General features: G+C 35.5%; 1 protein-coding gene across 3 annotated transcripts in view; it reads right to left on the minus strand.

The window, feature by feature from the left end:
- The window catches only part of LOC123263017 (protein trachealess), a 372,435-nt gene that overhangs the window by 139,668 nt on the left and 208,426 nt on the right, over positions 1-24,341 (minus strand). For all 3 annotated transcript variants that reach the window (XM_044725531.1, XM_044725532.1, XM_044725533.1), the window contains one exon: positions 12,772-12,964. In XM_044725531.1, coding sequence (XP_044581466.1) covers positions 12,772-12,964 — 193 coding nt within the window. The remainder of the gene's footprint in view (positions 1-12,771; positions 12,965-24,341) is intronic.

The following is a 24,341-nucleotide window of genomic DNA, read 5'->3' on the forward strand; positions in this document are numbered from 1 at the left end:
AATAAATTTTTGGTACCGTTTTTAATTAAAAATTTATTTATTCTATAGCACCTTTCTCCACTCTCTCTCCCTATAACATTAGCTCTCAGCTCTAGTTCCGGTTCCAGGAACCGTGATTAAAAATCCTGGTGGCACCCTTTTGTTTATTAATTTAGATTTCAATTTTGTTCAGTTTATTGTTTCATTTCATTTAATTTAAGAGGCCAATTGAGCGGCATAAAAACCCGTTACAAACTACTAAATGAAATCAAAACCAAATTAATAAAAGGGCGCCAACAGGTTTATTTTCACGATTCCTGGAACCGGTCCAGAGCAGAGAGCTTATTTTAGGGCTAGAGAGAGTGGAGGAAGGTGCTGTGAAATAATAAATAGTTAATTAACAATATGGCCAATATTTATTAACAATAACAATTTTAACAAAATTATCACTCACACACTCACACTACAAACAACTTAACAATAATACTAGTTCTCGTTGTACCCCCCTCCCAGCGTCAATACAACGGTTTCTAACTTAGTCCTTAATCACCTCCCAACCTGGGCGATGGTCCGAAAGAGTCCCAAGTGACATATTCTCAACGAGACCCTCCCGGTGTATCCTCGTAGAATTTGTTGTCTTTAGCATGTGACAAAATTTTATAATCAACTTAAACGATACCAAAACTGTACTAATTACTCTTCCCAGAGATTCATTGATAAGTAGAGATCATTTATTAATATACACAGCTACAGAAGCCACAGCTTAGTGAACGCAACGTTAACTGAGACTACCTGCAGCTCACACACATAACCCATACCAACATTACACACTGACACTACTAATTGACTTTCTATTTTTTTTTTATTTATAAAAATTAATTACAATTTAATTCAAGAAAAATATTAACATGAAATCTCAACTTAAAAATCTTCAGTCATTATCTAGCAAATACATTTCACAAAACTTTTAAAACTGATAATTTAACTTCACTAAAAATCTGAACTAAATTCGACGCATAAATTTATTCTAAATTGTTGTAGCAATAAATATTTAGTAATTGTTTAAATTAATTATTTATTGAAACTTTTCTGACAATAATATTAATAAAACCATATTAATAAAACCAATTGTACATCTGACTTAATTAATAAGTTATTTTTGATTAATAATTATTTAATTTATAATTTTCATTATAATCACATGTTTTGTTTTATAAACAACTTTCATTTTTTTTGATAAAATAACAAACAAAACATAAAAAAAACACTAAGTCGAGTAACTTTTAAAATTGCTTACTAGATGTCGTTACACAACATAAATTAACTCCTGAATTTAATGTTCAATCATAGTAATTAAATTAAATTCTTAAGAATTTTCATCATATAATTCTAACTATAAATTCTTGGATTTAATATCCACGCTGGTAAATAATTTACAAATAATTTTCAATCAATTGAAAAATTTAATTATCTAAATAATTCCAGAGCCCAAGTTTAATTCGATAAATTAATTGCGCAGAATTATTTCAGTCTAAATAAATAATTCGTAGTAAACCGTCTTAACATCAAAAATGAAATATCATAAAATTGCTTCGAGCAAATCAATCTCGAACGCGCCGTAATATTAATAAATAAAATCCGCAATATAATAATACTAATAAATAATAATTCAACAATTCATAATAAAATATTACACCACTTCTCCCTTTTTCAATTCACGGCTCACCTATAATAACCCAAAACTACCTCCTCCAACTCTCTCTCTCTAGGCCCGAAGATCGAGACGCGCCAGTGATGCGTCGAATAGTTATCGATATCCGGCGACTTATAGATTCAGGGTAATTTTACCCTGTTATAATCTATTGGAGGCTTACCATACATTTTCATTTTATATGGTCTATGGCATGTCACTTTCGTCATCAGAAAAAAGTCAGGATCTAAAAATCTGGGTCGCTATAGTTTGTGCCAGTAAAAAAAGTTAAGTATAATCAATAAAATTTTGCAACCTCAAAATATCGTTCTGCTTACAGTAAACATACTCGGTAGTCTGGCGCTCCATTTGCGACGAATTTGAACGGGACAGCGCCAGACTTTGCAAAGTCTGCGAATCTGACATTCGCTTACTGGCATCTTTTCCTTATGACATATGACAATAAACTAAAGATAGAAAACGTTTCCCGGGAAAAAATGATCATACCTGATCAGACATAAACAGGCATGAGTCTTCAGTCCTGATCAGACATAAAAAATGACCATGCCTGATCAAGCATAAATTGACGTGATCAGGCCTGATCAGACATGGTCCTTTTTCATAACAATTCATGCATGATCGGGTCCCAAAGCCCATTATTACTTTTAATCAATTATTGTGCTTAATCTTATGGTTATAGTATTTGATAAAGTCAAACGCAATTCTCTATGATGAATTAAAATACAAAAAAAAATGTTTACATATTATTTTACGGCTGTAACACTAGCGGTCACCCATCCACCTACTAACCATGCTCAATGACGTTTAACTTTAGTAATCTCTATGCGCTTTAAAGTTTCTGTCTGCTGTGCTGCTACCTTAGATAAAAATAACTCTGTGAAGTACATAACTTATTAAATAAGTTTATCATAAATATAATATAAAAATTGATTTTGTAATATATTTTGATAGTCATAATTTATTTATTTAACCGAATTTCATTATAAAATCACACTTATTTAAATAATAAAATGAATAATGATTATAATATTAGACAGGAGCAGAACAGACGAAAATATCTCATAGGAAATGTAACAAATTTTTTATTTCAGAATTATTTGAACGTAATGATAAACATCATTTTACACTTTTTGTGATTACCAAAAAAATTTTTTTTTCAAAGAAAAAATTTTGATTACATTTGACTATGCAAGTCTGATCAGATCTAATTATATATAGACTGTTTATAATTTTCCAGACAAGTTCATCTATAATTTTTCCGATGTGGAAATACCAGATTACGTGGAGAGGATTTTAAGGTTACCTCCAAAGTTTGGTATTGAATTGAAGAAGACGGAATTGCCGATCCCGACGATTATTAAAGACGGAGTTTGGTGTCTTGAGAATTAGGTTTGAGGATCTAGATACTGAGCAATTAGAACGGGTAAGAAACAACGTGAAGATGAAGTCTGTCAATTGTATCACCAACTTTGTTAATAGAGATCGAACAACTGATATAGCTGACTGCATGAGGTTATGGAAGGATTTGAAGGCGACGAAGTCTTTTCTACGGGATAATGGAAATATTATAGTGATGAGAGTTAATCGAAAGGGAGGATCGACAGTGATAATGAAGAAAGAAGAATACAGCAACAAGATGAGAGAGATGCTGAGTGACGTGAAAGTCTACAATAACACCAGTAGAGATCCTACGGCGAAATACCAGAGTCGAATAAATTCATTGGTTGATGTTTTGATGAATATGAAGGTTATAGATGAGATGACGGCTAATGGCTTAAAATCACATAATTCGGTTCCACCGAAAATTTATGGATTACCAAAGTGCATAAAGATGGCTGCAAACTACGACCGGTTGTCAGCTGCATAAATGCACCTTGCTACAAGTTAGCAACCTTTTTACATAAGCTATTAGTACCGTTCACTGATACAATCACCTTTAATATTAAAAATTCATGCCAGTTTGTCATAATGTTGAAATCAATCAGACTACCAGATAACTACATGCTAGTGTCGTTAAATGTAGTGTCTTTATTTACTAATATCCCGAAAGACCTGGTGTTGAGGATAGTAGAGGATGAATGGGAGTCGTTGCAAAAGTTCGTAAAAATACCAAAAGAGATTTCATTGGAGTTAATCAGCACATGTTTTGACACCAGCTATTTGCTGTTTCAAGGGGAGTTTTACTTGCAGTGTGAGGGTACGAGCATGGGAAACTCTGCTAGTCCCTCAAGTAATGCAACATGTATTGAAGAACGTTGTGAAGGACCTTCCGTTCGAGGTTCCTTTATTAGGTCTCTACGTGGATGACACGATTTTAGCAGTACCTGTGACGGAGAGTAATAATCTCTTGAGCTATTTCAACAACTATCATAGAGACATTCAATTCACATTGGAGGTAGAGGAGGAATGTAGAATTGCGTTTCTTGATGTATTGGTGATAAGACAGCTGGATGGTAGTCTAATCACTGACTGGTACCAGAAGCCGACATGCACAGGTAGAATGTTGAATTATAATTCACATCATCCAGTATCTTAAAAATCTAGTGTGGTTCTTGGCCTGTTACACCGAGCATTAGGACTAAGTCATAAGAAATTTCATGATGTTAACATAAAACGAGTGGAGAATCTGTTAAAGCGTAATAATTATCCTGCATTTTTTATTAAGTTGTGAATAGATAAATTCAATAGTTTATATAGCAGAGGAATGGGTGATGGAGATAAGGATGATTTAAACTTGGTCATAGATCTGGATCGAAATGTTGGAAAGATAAACGAAAATCGGTTTCGGTTTCCGTATATTAGAGGTTTATCATCGTCCATTACTTATTGCTTTGCAGGTACGGATTGGAAGCCGGCTTTTTATAATATAAAAACAATTGGACAGATCTATACTGAGCTTAAAGATACGGACAAATTATTGAAGCATTCAAATGTAATTTATAAAATTCCGTGTTCTTGTAACAACAGATATTGGTCAAACTAAACAGTATTCAAGCAAACGACTCATCAGCATGAGTACAGCTATAGAAATAATGTGAATAATAATAATAATAATAATAATAATAATAATAGTAATAATAATAACAATAATTTGACAGCTCTATCTTTTCATCATCGGGATACAGGTCACCAGTTTCGATTTGAAGATGTAAAAATTTTGGATATAGAAAAGAATAGATTTAAACGTAACATCTTAGAAATGATTCATATTAGTTTGAATAATACTGTTAATTTGAAAACTGATATGGAAGGGTTAAATTGCATTTACGATAATATAATTTTGAGATATAAAAATAAAAATAGAGAGTACGGATAGTTATTGAAATTTAAATCAGCGGTTTTAAGTTAGCAGATCTGTGCATGCGTGTGAGTGAGTTTATTTGTGTCAACATACCGACAGTTTACAGCTGTTCATAGTTTGTTGTTTAAAATTATAAAAGATTATTGTTAATTAATTGGTATTTTTGTACATATTAATTGGTTAATAGTAATAAAGAAAGAATTATATAAGTACAACAACAAGAAAATCATATTACTATGAATGAGTATTGGAGTAAAAAGATGCATCAGAAGCATACGTGTGCTTAACCTGGTTCCAGCAGGGCCTTTTTATAATAACAACGTATTGACACTCATGTCTCATGGTATGTTGAAGAATTTGTTATGTAATTATATGTGTTTCATCTGAATATATAAAAAAATAATTTCGTTTATAACATTTTATGTAATATTGTAATTCTATATGTATTGGAAAAAATGATATTTATGACTGAATGTTTTGACAATTTGTAATTTGACATGTTTATTTAACAATATATTTATTTGATGTATGTTTTTTGTAGATTGCCTGAAGAAGTCGGGATTCCCGACGAAACGTTGCAATAAAGTGTGAAATAATTGTCAACATTGCGTTTGTGGTCTGATCAACCTGATTTTTATTATTTAATTTTCCAGACATGAACAAGCATGGTCATATATGAATAGGCCTGAACTTTTTTAACGTTTCAGACATGAACAGGCTTGGACCTTTTTAACGCTTCAGACATGAACAGGCATGGACATGCACGATCATGTCTAATTTCCGGCCTGATCATACATGAATAGGCATGATCAGGTCTAATGTCAGGCCTGATCATATATGAACAGGTATGGTCAGGTCTGATCATTTTTTCCCGGGTCAGATATAGACCCATATTAGTCAAGTTTAGTTAGATCTAATTGTATGTAAGTCTATACATAAGTATATATAATCACAAATACTCTATATATAACCATATAAATTATACATGATGAGGCAAAATCATTTTTTCCTGGAAAATTTATTGAGACACTGGAATTTTCTGTTAAGCTCAGTATGTTATAGATATTCGATAATTGTTAGATTTATTATCAAGTTTATGGTTAGATAAATGAATATGGAGCATTCCACGCCAAATCGGACAACATTCTACCTTTGCATCTCCGATTTTTTTGGAAATTTTTTATGTTATAATACCCATTGAAAAAGATCTCCATGATTTTGTTCATTTTTTTTTGCAGGGCCGTTTTCAAGATATCAATTGTTGAAAAAAATCGATCTTTTTTTTTTTAAACGTCTGTAACTTTGCAAAAAAAAGCCTATCGGGATCTTATTATATTTTAGATATTCGTTTTTAAACACACTTTTAGAGTATAAAATCGAAAAAATTTTGAAACAGTATTTCTGTAAGATTTTAAAAATTTGACATTAAAATGTTGATTTCCAAAAAACACGGAGCGATCAATTTTTTTGAAAATTTTTCTTAAGAAGCTGTCACTTATACCTCAAATTTTAAGCCTTGTCCGTTAATGAGCAATCAATAGAATCTATTTTTCTTTTAATTTTAAAAATTTTATTTTTAGTGAAAAATAAGTTTTTTTTTTTAATTTTTGTTTTCAGATGCACTTTTAGGAAAAGAAAACTGTGTGATATTTTCTAAATCAACTTTCCATAAGATTTTCAAGCATGCAACGCTAGAATTTATTTTTAAAATTTTTTCTTTCACTTATTCAAGTCAAAAAATGTCTAAAATCATAATTTTTTACGTCAAAACTACTTCCGAAGATTATATGACTCGTGATAGTTATTAATTAGTTTACAAATTGATTAAAAACGAAACTCATTCAAAAAAAATATAATCAATATAGCTTTTCAAAAGTTGGCGCCTTTTAAAATTATTATTAACTTTTAACTCCGGTCGATAATAACAATATTGTTAGTATATTTTACCAACTGAGTTTTTTTTTGTTATGACTTCATTTCAGAACACGAATTGGGTGTTATTTCCAATTACGTGTTAACAGTGTGTTCTGTGAATAACCTCTATTAATTTACTATAATTACAAATTTGTGTAATATCAAGATATATTTCTTTAAAAGCAACTTGTTTTGAACTTTTGGACAGTCCCATTGTTACGTTCTCAGAATTTCGCCTAAAATTGTTTTTTTTGATTACTTTATAAATATTATATTTTAAATATATATATCTCGTTAAATTCTCCGAATGCACATTGAGAGACATCCGTTGCTTCGCTGGTGGCTTGATCAGCAGCTTGGTAACGGAAATCTCGCGATAAGGCATCAGCAGAGAGTCACCGCGGCCGCGGATAGTCCAAACATCTTACGTCAGCATGGGACCCGGGCCTCGATGACTCTCTCAGGAAGTAACCTGAGCTGCAAACATGGCTGAAAAACTGTTTATAAAAAACTAATCTGGAGCTAATTCAGTCAGTAGATCCAGAGACTCTCTAGTGTAAAGAGCTCTACCCTCCGACTTGAATCTTTCCAGATACTATTATCCGAATAAACACCAACTATACCGAATACATAGTCCACTATACTTATTATGGGGGCGAGCGCTTAACAAGCTGTTTCACCCCAAATAAGAAAACCTTTCGGCGAGAGCGCTAACCAGCGTTCCACCAACTTAACCCATTCTGCTGGTCGAGCGCTTATCAGCGTTCACCAGGTTCCAGTCTCTTCGGTGCGAGCGCTAGCCAGCGTTCCGCCAACACCAAATCCTCTAGTTCATGTCTCGAGGAAGGCGATCGCGTCGATCCGGTCGCTCGGTACAACGGGGCCGTCGTCTCTTAGCCCAACCGTTCAGTTTGTCGGCAATTAATAACAAAAACCCAGTTGAACCGGAAGTAGAGGTAGTGCGGGCAACGAAACCGTCGTTGCGAATAATCGACGACGAAATACTCGTCGAACCGCGTGTGAAAGTAGTACGAACCGCCGAAGAAGACTCTCCAAAATCACCGCCTCCTTCGTACCAGGGTCAAGAGGGTCAGTCCATTCTAATCAACAACAACCGCCCTGCCTTCTGGACGGACATCACCAGGACTTGGACACTGACTCCCGTTGAGGTTCCCGAAGTTCGGCCACCAGGAGGAGTCATCCCGGTCGACGACCCTCGATACGGATACTACTCCGAGGAGTATTTCCAGAAGACCGGCCACGACACGTACCCGCCTTTCGAGGCTAAGTCGTTAGAGAAACGGGGTATTATTTGGGCTGACTTATGGGGCCAATAATGGTGAGTCCCTAAAATATTAGTTAGGTAAAGTAAGCTCATCTGTGACGGCACACCGGGGGTCAATAGATCACCCAATGATGCCAAACCTGAATTTATTCGACAGTTCTTAATTAAATTTTTTCTTCCAATTTAAAAATCGTCCCTACCAATTTAAAGGCGTAATAAAATAAATACTAAAAATTGAGAACGTAACACCCATATTTTGAGATACATAATTTATGCTGTAATCCATTGCAAATAGAAAATCATAGAGTTGAGAAAAGTCTTCGACGAGCTTCTGTTTCTCATCAAAATTCATATAATTTGAGTGAAGATGATTTTTTCTGCACAGTGTAGAAAAGCATTGGACACAAAAAATATTGGTCCTGTTGTCAGTGATTGTAAAGTTGAACACGGAGTCGACTATTGAGTTGAAAACGGAGTTGAAGATGAAGTCGAAGATGTTTCTGAGACAATCACCTCATTAATTTCAAAAGCGGTGTCTGGTAAGATTCATCAAAAATATTTGGAGATTTTTCAAATTTTATTTGTAATTAAATAATAGTTTATGTTAAAATAATTAGTCAATCTTATCATTGAATAGGATTGGAAAGCCTAAGTAAAGAACTAACCTCACAGACGAGTAGTCTGTCTCAATTGAGTATAGATAGATACTGTGTTGCTTGTGGTTAATGAAGAAATTGCTTTAATAAATTAATACCCAATCGTTACAAAATAGTGCCTATAATCAAAATTATCTACAAAATCAAGTCTAAAAAGCATGCGATAAATTGAATACGTCTTTGGGAATATTGAAAGATATTGACGATGAAATTAATTCGAATGACTTTTCAGAGATAGTTAAAAAATTTAAAGATGAAGTTTAACCATGATGATACAACTCGATCTAAGAAAATTCAAATCCTTACATCCTTGCCTGAAACACGGAGCCTATTCAGAATATGTAATATAATGGGTTATACAAAATACATGGCGTCTTTAGCTAGAAGACTCCATTGAAAAAAGGGGATCCTTTCAACACCAAATGCGAAATCGGGTAGAGAAATTTTTTGTATGAAAACTACGTATTAATAATTCATTCAGCAAAGTTAAATTATATTTTCTAATATCTAGGTCACCGTTTATCAAGTGATATTAAGTCTCGAATTGTGGGATTCTACATTGACGACGAAATCAGCGTGAATATGCCTGGAATAAAAGATTATCTTTCTATTAGGAATAACGGTGGATATCGGTAACATATCCAGAGATGACTTATTCTATCTAATTGGCGCGAGTTATATGAATTATTCAAAGAATGACATTCTGATCATAGAGTTGGTTTTTCTAAATTTGCATCATTACACTCTCAACATTGTGTACTTGCAAGTTCTAGTGGAACACACACAATTTGCATTTGTTCTATTCGCTAAAATATTAAGCTTATGATGTTAGGTAAGTGTAGGTTAACTAAATCTTTATCTAACCATTAATATGATCTTTTTTTATTGCAGGAAGTAATTTAGCGAATTTCACAAGCCAATCTGAAACATCATTGCAACATTATGGTGATTGCTCGAAAATGATCATGCGTCAAAACCCAAATTCTGATTGTTATTTTAACAATTGTGATAAGTGCCTAAGAATACAAATTCTTATGAATTGTTTACACTAGATGAAAACAAACTTGATGAAATAACTCATAAGTAGGGCCAGGAAGTTGGCGTATTCTTTTTATTTAAATTTGAGGTTAAACATATGAATGCTCATTTAAACAACTGCAAAAGTCCTGGCAAAAGTCCAAGAGACCTAAAACAATAATAGTAATAGGTACACAAAAATATCATTGAGTCATACCTGACAGTGAGGACACTTTGAAATTCAAAGAATTTCCGTTGTCTTCAAAGTCGCAAACGCATAAAGTATTTAAACGAGAAAGAAAATGTTAATTAATTAAAAAATATTATGACGTGTATAATTTTATGACGTGGATAATTATAATAATTATCACGTGTCATATAATCCTCAAAAGTAGTTTTGACGCAAAATATGATGATTTTTGACATTTTTTGATATAAATAAGTGAAACAAAAAATTTTAAAATTAAAAAAAAATAAATTCTAGCGTTGCATGCTTAAAAATATTATGGAAAGTTGATTTAGAAAATTTCACTCCGTTATCTGATCTTGAAAATGCGTCTAAAAACAAAAATTTAAAAAAAAATTCTTTTTAACTAAACATAAAATTTTTAGAATTGAAAAAAAATAGATCCCATTGATTGCTCATTAAGGGACTAGGCTTAAAAGTTGGGGTATCAGTGACAGTTTCTTAGGAAAAATTTTCAAGAAAATCGATCCCTACGTGTTTTTTGGAAATCAACATTTTAAAGTCAAATGTTACGTCCAGAATTTAGACAAATTAATTAAATTTATTTTTGGTCCAAGCTTTTTAGCCTATAGACCAGGATCGTGTTGAGTATTAGGTTTTAAAGTGAAAGAATACAGATTGGCGTAATTTTAATTATAAAGTATATTAATGATTTCAAATTACAAATTCTGATACAAAATAGGTTTTTTGTTTCTTTTTATAAGATTGGAAATCAAATTAAGAATATTATATTAATATTACGGTACCTGGTCTACAATTATATGATTTCAGCTTTGGTATTTGATTTTCCACTGACTCTAACCTTTTAAACTGAATTTAAATTTTACTGTTAAAAATATACTTTAAGTGTGAGGACACTGTAATATTTGTTAGTCGGGACTAACGTCGATAGGTAAGATAAGTGTGTGAACACTTGTGACTTCTGAAAAACAAACTAGCCCTCTTTCGGGTGAACAAGGCCCTTTTATGTCCACGATTGCTTCGAAGTGGACATAATTTTTGGGGGAAACTGCGTCCAATCAGGAAACAGTTTTCCGGGGTCTGTTCCCTTTCTTACTCCATTTTCTCAAGAAAAGCGACTAGTCCCGCCCAAAATGTTAGCCTATGTGCGTACGCACCCACACATACACTTACATGTACATTGAATATTATTTTTATTTATAAAACTACTTCTAACAATTATGTTTAACAATTATTTTATTTAAAAAATAGGAAAATATTCTTATTATTATTGTATGTAATTTTTAGTTAAAATGTGAAAATGTTTAGTATCTTTGGACAAATACCACGTGGTGATCCAAAGTTTAATAATATTCATTATTTGTTATTCTAAAATTATTACTGTTAATAATTTTTTGATGTATTATATTTTTTTTCAAATTAATAGAAAATTGTTAAACTGAAGTAATAATGCGAAAGTATAGATTTTTAACACGTGGTCGAAATACACGTGATTGTTCGTAATTATGGATTTATTATTTTATTATTAATAGATTTTACAAAAACTTTTCTCATTTATTGCAATTTTACAACAGGTTGTAAAGTTCATTGCATATAATCATCGAGAGGATGAATTAACTCTAAATTTTAATTTGACTTTAATAATTTGTTTAAACTTTTGTGACCAGAACCGTTATAAAACAAAAACTCGTTATTTTATATTATTTAGTTGACAAACGTTTCTTTTTAGAGATTATTTATTTACTTTAATTATCGAAAGATAATTTGATGCTGAAAAATTTTGTTTAGATAAATTTTGTCGGTAATATTTAAGTATATTAAAATTTCTGTTAAAAAAAAATTTTTTGTCAAAGAAAGGAATGAAGATTGAAAATAAATTTTGTTATCTTAAACACACATCTGGATATGATAAAGTGTAGAGTTTCAAATGGTCATAAAATTTTAGTCCCTTTTTATGGGTCTCTTAATGAGTACTTTATTGCCCTGGTAGGCTTAGGCTTAGGTTCGATGCATTTTCCAAAAGGTTTTATTATTTATTCAAGATTTTTTATTTTTAGTTTTATAGTTCTAAGAAAAAGAGAAAATGCATCTGGATAATGTTAAAATTTAAAGAACCTTTTCGAAACTCGAGAAAATAACTTAAAGCTTAAAGATAATTTATGACCTAGGACCTAGCAAATGGTCCCGGAAATTCCCAAGATAAAATTTTGTCGTAAAAATGAAATAGTTAAACTAAAATTTTTATCCAATGAATTAAAAAAAAATATTTAATTATTAATTTTTCTTGGACGTAACACAAAATTTAAAAATCTTATAAAAGTACAGTTTTACAATTTTTTTTGATTGTATATCCTAAAAGTGTGTTGAAAAACGAAAATAAAAAAAAAGACGTCTTGATTGGATTATCTTTCGCAAAGTTACAGACATTTCAAAAGAAAAGAGCGATTTTTATCAAAAATTGATGTCTCAAAAATGGCTCCGCAAAGATAATTGAAAAAAATCATGGAGGTCTTTTTCAATGGGTACTATAACATAAAAAATTTTCAAAAAAATCGGAGATGCAAAAGCAGAATGTTGCCCGATTTGACGTCAAATGCTCCATATTTAGGTGAACAATTATTAAGAATACTCTATTATATTTTAGGGAAAGCAACAATAGTTTCGTCACGCATGTTAAATAGAAAAGAAAAATGAAATTACCGTCAGGATTTGCTGTAGAATTCGCATTATGCTCTTCAGATGCAGTACTATTAGGTGATGCTAACCCTGAATTTGACGAATGAGAAACTGATGCACAACTTGTGGAAGTTAAGCCTAATCCAAGCTGCTCAGCAACTTCTGCATGATCTTGTTGATGAACGTAGTCAAACACACTTGAACCAGTCATTTCAACCTGATTAAAAATGAAAATAATTATTGGAAATTTATCAAAAGTAATTGGATTCAAAACAGACAATGATATAGTTTACATTATGCTAAATAATAATTATGTTACGATTTTATGATAGATATTTCAGATGAGCTTCTCTTACGTCCATAGAGTGATAATGACTCGGCCCCAAAAATATGTTGAGAATCATTTTCTGACGATATATTAATAAAATACGTTAATCTTACTAATTTTAGATCGACAACTACTTTGGTTTTCGTATTCATAAAAAATAATAGAATATAACAGTGTTTGCAACAGTACGTCTGTAGAGCTAGCATTGATTTATCCAGCATTGATTATCAAATCATCACTTTGTCAGTTATTAATAAAGTAACAAAATTTATCTGTAGTGTTGTAAAAAATTTTACTACACATTAAATTAATTTAATGTTGCTTGGATGAGTGTGAGTAATTAAGTAGGGGGAGTTTGAAGCAAATCGACAAGGTTGATGTTCTGCATTATCGACCCGAGGTAATTACTCAGATAGATATTCTGTAGTTTCTTCTTTATCGGTGATAGGTGTTCGGATAGTAACTTTCCGAGGTATTAATAGTTATTCTATATGCGTGGGAGTTAGAAGATGAAAGAAGGAGGGGTTGTGCGTATAAATCTTGATGCTTTGGAGTGCTGAATCACAGTTTGAAAGAACGATCAAGCTATTCAAAGGTATTCTTTGCTAGTTGCTAAATAGTGTTCAGCTTGAATTTACTCTTGAAGCCGTAAGTTATATTTTTTAATCTAATCATAACTAAACTAATTTTATTCATTAATAATTATATTGATTATTTCTCTATTCAGTATAATGGATCTATCGACAATCAATGCTATAAGCGTATTATCACCTTTTTTGCCGGCAAAAAATCTAAGCGACTTAACCATAGGCAATTAGTATCAAATTACCAACCTCAAAAAAGTGAACACTAAATATAGAGTGCGAGTTATCGCTACTGTTGGAAAAAAATTTAATATTTTCTTACAAAAAAGAACTTCAGCAGCAATTATTGATGATCCAAAGCAACTCGAGCAGCTTCAAACGCGATATTAAACAACGATATATATTTTTTTTATTATGGTGGTAACTACTATGACATTGAAATCATTTTCCGAGCAAAAGGATCAATAATTGTAATACTATCTATCATAATTGTATATAATTATTTTATTAAAAATTTTATTAATATTTATATCATGTTTTGATTTTATTTGAAAAATTTTGAATTTTCTTGAATGTTCTCGTATGTTCTGGAATATTCTGGAAGATTTGATGAGAAGAGGGGCAGATTTAAACCAGTTTCTTACCAATCACTGAGGGGTTTTTAGTTTTACTTCCTCCTTCACTTATTTACTTGCTCATAAGGAGGGGGTCTATGATATAAAATGAAGCTCTTCAAGTCCAATCTAGCATAGTTCTCACAATGGTTGATTTTGAGCAGTAGTTCGAGCAGTTTATTTGGGAAATTTTGAACGGATTGGCAGACCATTCTTCAGAAGTACTGGTGATTTCAGAAAAAGTGTATACAATAGACTATTGAATTAAATCGAGAAAGTGTGCAAGTTAGAACAGCTTCTGACAACTAAGTGAAAAATATCTATTAAATTACACATAATGGAGATAAGAGTTGACGTTATAGGGTTTGAAAAACCTAACGGTGACTTTGTTGTGAAAGAACTTTGCGTAATTAATGTGTCAAGCAAAATCCTACATACTGCAGCATACGAATGTCAATATGATGTTTTCAAACAACCACTGTATGATACTCAAGCTGTTCTTATGAATGAATGTATCGATTATCAAGGAAATAAACATGGAATCTCATGGGATGCAGGTGATATACCATATGAAACTATGGTAAATATGGTTGAGTCCTTGCTCAAAAGAGCGAGAACTTTTTACGTTCAAGATGTAAAGAAGTATCGTTGGTTCAACCTGATAACAGAACTTAGGACTCCAATTATTGATCAAAAAATGCGTATTTATTCAACCGAAGCTATTGATCATTATCCTAAACTCCGATGTCCTAGACGTCATTATCATAGTAATGTGTTAGAATCTCAATATGTATGCGCTTTTCAAAACGATCAACGATTCAAATGTTGGTTTGAATTTAGAAGATTTGTCGATAATGGATGCTGCTGACCTTGCATGCTTCGATGCAAAGTTTTTACTTCAATTCGCATAAAAACAAATGACTTGTTTGGAACAAGTTACTTTTACTCTTAAAGAACAATAATCAAATTATAGATCATCAATTTTGCCATAAACTTAGATTTTGAATACAAGTTGGACCGATTCGGACGAATAGATTTTGAGAAATCTTAAAAAAACTGCGAAAAAAAATTTTTTCAAGTGTGGTTTTTTTTTAATAACTTCTAAACAGCTCGACCGATCAATTCCAAAAATTAATAAGCTCTTAAAATTAAAAAAACCACGTCGATCGTCACCAAGCCCGTCGAAATCGGTTGATTCGTTCATGAGTTATCGTTGACGAAAGAAATCAAAAAAGTGTTTTTTTGAATTACACTAAAATTTCCGGTCTGATCAATTTGTGATTAAGAATATATCATAGAATTTAAAGTACTGCGTCAAATGTCGCCTACCGCGTGAAAATCGGTTCATTCATTTAAAAGTTATTGCGGTTTGAAAATTCAAAAAATACCGTTTTATTGTACTTCTATCAGACTGTTGAGCTCTGAGAGCTCAAAACTACACGAAAATTATGTTTTGAGCTCTAAGAGCTCAAAATAGTAATAAGTGCATTTTTGAGCGCTTAATTACGAAAGTAGCGGGAAATTGCAGGGATGGCCTTCAGGGTCAACCGTTTTCCTGATTATCTTAGCGGGAAGTTAAAAAAATCTCAAAAAACCCAAAAAATCGGGAAAATTACAGTTATGAATAAATATGAGAAAAAAATCTATCAAACACGATTGTGAATGACTTAGGTGCATTTTCATAGATGGAATATAATCTTAGAATTCAAAAATTGACAAAATTTTTAAACCTTTAAAAAATAGCATGTAAGGAGAAGGTACGAAGCCATATTTTCGAATTTCAGACTGTCGTTCGTTTGTATCGAACTTTTAACTTCCCGCTACAAAAATCGAAGATTTTTAAAAATCGGGAAGTCATTGTTTTCACCCCGTTTTGCAAAAATCGAGTTTTCATCAGATCTCGACGTTTGAAGGTCACAGGAAGCTTCCCTGACTATCTCCGCGAGGTTTTCACGGTGTCTGTATGTGTGTGTGTGTGTGTGTGTGTGTGTGTGTGTGTGTGTGTGTGTGTGTGTGTGTGTGTGTGTGTGTGTGTGTTTTAATCTTAGGGGAATCCTTCTTACGGATTCCAGGCATAGTTGTTTGGCCTGGATATGTGGCGACTCGACGCAGTGTCATACTAAAACTCGACCCTAACGCCCCTACCCACTAAACCCTAAACCCCTTTTCTTCTTTCCTCTAATCCCTCATGGAAACCGCCGTCAGGCATTACTTCGTGAGGGGAGGATCCAGCTACCGCTATTCCTTCTGGTGGCTAAGGTGTTATTTTTCCTTCCTTCTAGTTTCTGTCATTTGCTCTTTTTCTTTCAATGGAACGCAGCTCTGTAAGCACTTCTGTGGCAAAAGTGCTTGTAGCGTTCCAAGCAGTTTGATTCGACAACATTGCATCTACTATTGTCTCTGGTTGGATTCTCCAGTTCAGGATCCTCTCTAACTCCTCACGCTGAGGATCGAAACGTGGACACACAAAGAAAACGTGCCTTGCGTCCTCAATAACCCCTGGACAAGACGGGCACTCCGGAGAATCGTCGTGCTTAAAGCGGTGCAGATACTCTCGAAAGCACCCATGTCCTGACAACATCTGCGTTAGGTAATAGTTGACTTCACCATGGTTTCGGCTCAGCCAAACGTCGATCTTTGGTATGAGGCGGTGTGTCCATCTTCCTTTTGCTGCGGCGTCCCACTCAAGTTGCCATCGCGAGATGCTGTGCTGCCGTTCTTCTGTTCTTAGTTCTTCAGCGCTCAGTGTAGTTGACCTCTTTCGATGGTAAAGGGCCCGTCTTTCTTTAGCTAAGACTCTAAGCGGCAGAGTTCCAGAAATGACGCACACTGCTTCCTCTGATATTGTTCGGAAGGCGCTGGCTACTCTTAGCGCGCTCAGTCGGTAAACCGGACATGCTTTCCTCCATGATTCTTGGGTCTCAAGTGCGTCGGACCAAATGGATATCCCATACGTGAGGACCGATGTAACTACTGATGATAGCAATAACCTCCTTGTCTGCTTCGGGCCACCGATGTTGGGCATCAATCGTACTAGGTTAGCCACTACTGTTGATGCTTTGGCGGTCACGTGTTCAACTTGTTGTTTGAAGTTAAGTCGGGAATCGAGCATCACTCCCAGATATCGAATGAATGGTTGGGATGTGATTTCTTGGTCTCCGACGTTTAAATTGATCGTTTCCACCACTTTTCTGCTAGTGATAAGTACAGCCTCGGTCTTCTGTTTAGCCAGTTGTAGGTTTACTGTGTCCATCCACTGGTTAATTCGCTCAAAGGTGATCGTGAACATATGATTTATCTCATCAATATGCTTGGCGACGATTACTACGGCTACGTCGTCCGCGTACGCTACCAGTTTGACATTTCTTGGTAGTTTCAGTCTCAGCAATCCGTTGTACATGATATTCCAGAGAAGTGGACCGAGAACAGAACCCTGCGGGACGCCTCCAGTAACATCATACTCCTTTGGACCATTCTTCGTGTCATATCTAAGGACTCTATTCGTGAAGTAGCTAGCAACTATCCTTCGTAGATATCCTGGTACGTTCATCTCTTGAAGAGCTTGCATGATGCGATCCCAGTTGGCGGAGTTGAAGGCATTTTTAATGTCTAGGGTTGCCACCAGACAATATTTCTTCGTTCCACCCTTCCATCTGGTACCGGCGATTGCGTCTTTGGCTATACCGACAACCAGGTTGATTGCGTCCAGGGTTGATCGTCCTTTTCGAAATCCGTACTGATTGTCTGCTAATAGTGGATCGACAACTGCTTCTATCCTTTGGTGGATTATACGTTCGAGTATCTTACCGGCTGTATCCAACATGCAGAGTGGACGATAAGATGACGGTTCTTCCGGTGGGTTGTTTCCTTGAGGAAGTAGGGGCAGGCGGGGGAAAATCCCTTCCTTCAAGCAGATGTTGTAGACATCGAGGAATAACGCTGGCGCTGCTTTAATAGATGTTTTCAAGGCAATATTAGGGATTCCGTCCAATCCCGGCGCTTTATTATTCCCGACGCGGTTACAAGCTTCCATCAGTTCTTCTTTCGTCACAGGTGGGATATCATTCAGTTCGTCTTGTGTCAACAGGTAGTTGAAAACGCGCTGTCGTGGAAACAGTGCAGTCACGATCTTCTGTAGGAGTTGAGGACACGTAGGAGACGGCATTGGCTGGTATTTCAAGTTTGCCATGACTACCTTGTAAGGTCTGCCCCACAAGTCTTTGTCCACCTCGTTGATTAGCTCTTTCCAGCAGTTCTTCTTGCTATCCTTGATGGCTTTGTTTAAGTCTCGACGAGCTTTCTTGTATTCTGCGACTAGTTCCGCTGAGTCAGGCCGCCGATAACCATGCTGAGATATTCTTCTTTTCTTGAGACACTCTTTCCGTAGGAAGCTGATGTGTTCGTTCCACCAGTGCACCGAAGGTCTTTGGTTCATGCCCCGTTTACGAGGCATGCAGGTGTCGCAAGCCTGGGTCACTCTCTTCATCAAGTCCTTGGTCATTTCTTCTGCAGATCCAGTAGTAAGCGGTTCACTATTTAGGGCATCTACTAGAGCACCTGGGTCAAAGGATTTCACCTTCCACCCAACGATGTCAAGTTTCTTAGCCGGTCTTCTAGGATTCTGGTCCTTTGATACTTCCCAGAGAATCGCATTGTGATCGCTGGCCGTGTAGATCTCCATCACCTTCCAGTCGTAGTTTCCTCTGATGAGGCTGCTGCTGACAAAAGTAAGATCCACAATAGAACTTGCGTCTCCTTTAGTGTACGTCGGCGCATCGCCGCTGTTTAACAATACTACATCTAACGTAGAAAAAGCTTCCAGTAGTTCTTTACCTCGAGCGTTGGTGTGTTTGCTGCCCCATTCCACTGCCCAGGCGTTGAAGTCTCCAGCTATTGCCACTGGGTAGTACTGCTTCGCGTCCTCCGTCAGTCGATCCAGAAAGTCCATGAATTCAACAATAGTGAGGCTAGGTGGTGTGTAGCAGCTGTAAAAGCGGATGCCATCTACCGATGCTGCTACAAAGCCGGCGCTGCCATTGTTAACGACACTCTGGAAGGGGAGCTTGCGACAGGACCATATGACAGCTTTTTTGGTGCAGTCAGTTTCCCATGGTTGGCCGCCGAGGTGTTTATACGGTTCCGATATAAGCACAAGGTCAAGCTTCTGTTCACGTACTGTCTGCATGAGCAAATCATGTGCCGCTTCACAGTGATTGATGTTTAGCTGCAGTATTCTCATTTTCGTTTATCAGTTATCTTCTTGAGTGCCTCTTGGTATACTGGGCATCTGCTTGTGCCGGCATGATGGGCGTTATTCTCTGTACCGGATTGATCCGCACACAGTGCGCATTTAGCAGGCTTATTACATTCGGCGATTTTGTGTCCCTCTTCTCCACATTTAATGCAAAGTTTGGAGCGGTTGACTTTACTTGTGCACTGAACCGCACGGTGTCCAAAATGCCAGCATTTATAACATCGGACTGGTCTTAGTACTGTTCTAATACGACAATTGGTCCAGCCGATCCTAATCTTACCGTGTTCTCCTACCACTTTCTGCGCTACCGTTGCTGCCAGAGTCACCGACGCAATTTGTGTTCTGCTACGTAAGACCTTACGAATTTTAATGGCCTCTACTGTTATACCACAATCGTTTCCAGCTGCCTCTTGTAAAGCTGTTAGAATGTCATCTTTAGTTGTAGTATCGTCAATATCGCGAATTTCCAGGTCTTCTTCAGGTCCTGTACTAATGACATTTGCGTCCTCCTTAAGTTTTCCCGCGATAGTCTTCTGCAGGTCTTTACCTCTATCACTACTGCCTTTCGACAGCGTGATGAGAATGTTCCCTGTCGCGGTCCTGCGTATCTTCTCGACTGTGTTGCGGACCTGATCTGGGCGAACGTCCGCCTTGATCCGTGTAAGTATTTCAGAATACTTATCTTTGTTCGCTGGACGGATAATAAGTGCCTCCGGTCTCGTTGCTGTTCTTTTTGGCTTCTGGTTCGGCTTCGGTGGAGGCACCAGAGGTTTTTCTGGGGACAGTTTCTTGCGCTCCTTCTTCTTGTCCTTTCTGGACTGCACCTTTTCCCAGCCTGGCTTCTTGTTCTGTTCACAAGAGTTTTGTGGAAGATCCTTAACCACTTCCTGCTTCTTGATGGGATGACCAGGTCCAACGTCTTTCAGCTTCTTGGGAGTATGAAAAGCTCCGCCTTCGGGAGAACGAATTTTTCTTTTCAACTTCCTCAGGCTGCGGCCGTCTTGGTCAAAGGATTCAGTCTCTGCCGTTGTGATAGTTTCACTTTCTTCTTCAGCGACTGATTCTCCGTCACCTTCGGCTCCAGTGTCCATCGCTTCTTCAACAACCACTTGACTGTTTCTCTCCGATGTAGCACAAGGGGTGCGGTGTAATGATGAGCGCCATTCTTCGTCCAGTTTCTTGAATCTTCCAAGAGCATTGACTACACCGGTTGTCTTGGTCTTTATCTCCTTGTGGATATTGACCTTAGTTTGGACAAACTCTTGCAGCTCAATGGTCAGCTTCTCAAGGCGCTCCAACGCTTGCGTTCTCTTCATGTCAGCGCTTGCTTCAATCGCTGCTTGTTGAGCATGAAGCCCGTTTCTATTCATGTTTGTTTTCTGTAACGTACTCATACTTTTTTGATTTACCAGCGCATCGTACGGAGTGGAGCGGGTTGCCATAACTAGGAACGGGTGTACCCTCGGAGATAGTACTCCTACCCCAGTTCCCTGAGGCCTAGCCGACACTTAGCCAGTCCCGGAATACACGGACGGACTAGACTCGCTCGGAGCGGTGAAGATTCCGATCTCTAACACTCACTGCGTACTTCCTGATCAAGGCCCGAAGTGGCTGGCTCCTGATCCACTGCTGCAACTTTCACCTTGGCAGAGCAAGCTCACATCAGCCGTGGCCTGCATCGTCGGAAACTACGATACAGGTTCCGGACACTCCCAGTGAGTTACAGCAAGAACCAATCGTCTTGCTAGGTCAGTTAGTGTGACCAACCCATTAAAGGGGAGTTTTGTCCACGGGAGCTTATTTTGTTTGGTTATTTTGCTTGGCTCCTACCCGCTGTACCTCATCAACTAAGAGATTAAGTGTCATCCAAGGACAGCGAGCGTTCTCCCATCCGCTCGGGGAGACGCGCCCGGTAGCAGTATCTCTTCTGCCCCGAGTGTGTGTGTGTGTGTGTGTGTGTGTGTGTGTGTGTGTGTGTGTGTGTGTGTGAAAGTATGTGAACCGCTTATAACCTTTGAACGGCTTGACCGATTTCATCGCGGTTGGTCCCATTCGAAAGAGCTTGACCAAACTTAGATTTTGAAAACTATTTGGACAAATTCAGATCAATAGATTTTGAGAAATCTTCAAAAAACTGGAAAAAAAATTTTTTTTCAATGTGGCTTTTTTGGAATAACTTTCAAACGGCTTTTCCGATCAATCCCAAAAACTAATCAGCTCTTAACATAAAAAAACCACGTCGAGCGCCGCCCGTACGGTCAAAATCGGTTGATTCATTCGTGAGTTATCGTTTACGAAAGAAAACCGGAAAAAGTATTTTTTCGGAATTACTCCGAAATTTCAAAACACTCAAAACTTATTTATTTGATCACAAAAATATTTTCTTAACAAAATCACTTAAATTGTTTGAAGTTTACCACATGTTCTGGATTACTCTATAATAATAAAGAATTATTCTAAAATATAAGAAAGGACCATCGCGGTAATCGTCAGGAAAGCTTCATAGGACCTCAAAACGTCGAGATTTGATGAAAGCTTGATTTTCGAAAAACGAGGTAAGACCAAATTGCTTTACGATATTCAAAAAATTCCAATCTCTCAGCAGGAAGTTAAGAAAAATTAGTGGTTAAATGAAATATCTCGAAAGTTTTTGAGTATTTATCGAGACGAATCGATCGAAATTTGTTTAGAATTTATTAACGAAGATGCTGTGTTTCTTTCCAGGTGTCTACGATCATTCGTTTTTGAATTAAGGTACCGGTGAGTAATAAGGCCTAGCTAAGGTGGGTAATAAGGACTAGCTAAGGGCGATTTTGAAAAAAATTCGAAATATTGCATTTAATTTTCGAAATGTTCTATTAATCTTTATTTTAGTGGATTAGCTAAAAAAATATCATGAAGTTATGGTAAGTTTTACCATAAACAGACCCTAAATTAAACTTTTTCAAAAACCTTATGAATAGGCTTTATTTTACTATGGTAGGGTGATAAGGTACTACGGGTTAAACATACTGGAAATAGTTATACAATATTTAATAGAATTGGTATTAAAAATTAATTATCACTTAAATTTAGCAACAATACTTTTTAAGATGTTGATCAAAATTAGTACAATGATTTTAAATGATTAAATGTGAAATTTAAAAAAATCCTTACCATTTACTGGAACCGTTTTTTAGGGATCCTTCTGCGCTACACGGAAAGAAAAATATACGAAAAATTACGATGGAAACATCGTCATTTTCAGTATAGGACATTGTAGTGCCGGACTAGAACTCAAACATCATAATTTATACGATACAACATCGTAAATTTTTTTCGAAGAATTGTACTGTTCAACCTTATGCACAGTCTTATATACTACAAGAAAAATTACGATGTTACCTTAATATTTTTTCTATCACTCAAATTAAAAATAAGTTTCAACCACTGAAAAGCCCAAGGTTTATCCTCTTACGCTATCTGAGGAAATATCCAAAAGTTCTATTCAGTCATAGAATAAGACCCTCCATACAGTAGTTGGTCATCTTTCGGTGGTGGTGTCGTAAATTACTGGACTCTGTCTTTCTTTTATTAAAACATAGAGTATGCGTCTTTATTCACTTGCTTTTACGGAAAAAAAATTTACTAAATAACATCGTAATTTTCAATAATTCAAATTGTATTCTAAAGATGGCAGCATCGTAAGAATTTTTATGTTTTTTATTACTTACATTATTTGTGATACTTAAGATGTTAACATCGTAAAAATTCATGAGTAAACAGTAATTTTCGAAATATAAAATCATAGAAGTTGAGATATTGAAAGACTAGTCCTGGATTACGATGTTACTATTGTAATTTTTCATATGATTCTTTTTCCGTGTACGACATGGGCGACATTTCTATGTTAGACTAGAGTATCCTTTCTACTAGGGTAGCCTTTCTACTAGAGTAGCTTTTAGCGAAAGCGGTTATTTTAAACATCATTTCTGTCACTTAGGCCTTATTACGCGACAGGCCCTATTACCTGTGGGTACCGTATCAATTGCTAAAGCGCAAAAAAAATAAAAAAAGGCAAACTTTCGGCCGCACGCAGATAAAAAAACGCTATAATTTGTCACACGAATTTTATTCCTGTGTGCGTCCCTCTCTGCGCCTAGAGTTGGCAACAGATCCACACTCGGTGTGTCTCTAAAATTTGACTATTTTGTATCAATTTGGTTCATTTATTTATTGTATATCATTTATTATAATTTATATTTGTTAATTTATATATTATTATTATTAGTTCTTAAATATTAATTTGACATTTATTTCAGAAAATTGTATTGGACTATTTATAATTTTATTGTTTTATTGTTTATATATTAATTCCAAGGTCCAACGATGGGTATCGGGACAGGTAACGAGAAAAATGCAAAAGCATAATATTGATTTTTGGTAATAACCCTTGCTCGCACGAGTGATTCCCTAAAGTATTGATTGAGAGCACTGGGATTAGTAATTTCGGTAAACGTCTTGAGAGGCCCTCGTGATCGGACACGAGGCCTCATAGTTTTTCGTGAAAATAAAAAATGGGTAGACACGCGGGAGTCCGGATAGTGTAAGGAGTGTGGATCTGGCGCCTTAGTTCGAGTTTCCTTTTTGATGAGTACTCACAAGTTGAACCAAATTATTATCCACACGCCGCGTTGTCTCCTGGCTCATAATTTGTTATAAGAACTCGTTATTAACTAAGTGAGTCTGCCAGTATTTATTTATTTTAATTTTACAATTATATTTCGTCGAGATAACCCGACTGAGGAATTCGGGTTTATCTTAGTTTAATATTG

This window comes from Cotesia glomerata, linkage group LG4, assembly GCF_020080835.1.
Source record: "Cotesia glomerata isolate CgM1 linkage group LG4, MPM_Cglom_v2.3, whole genome shotgun sequence".
In the NCBI taxonomy this organism is placed as follows: domain Eukaryota; kingdom Metazoa; phylum Arthropoda; class Insecta; order Hymenoptera; family Braconidae; genus Cotesia; species Cotesia glomerata.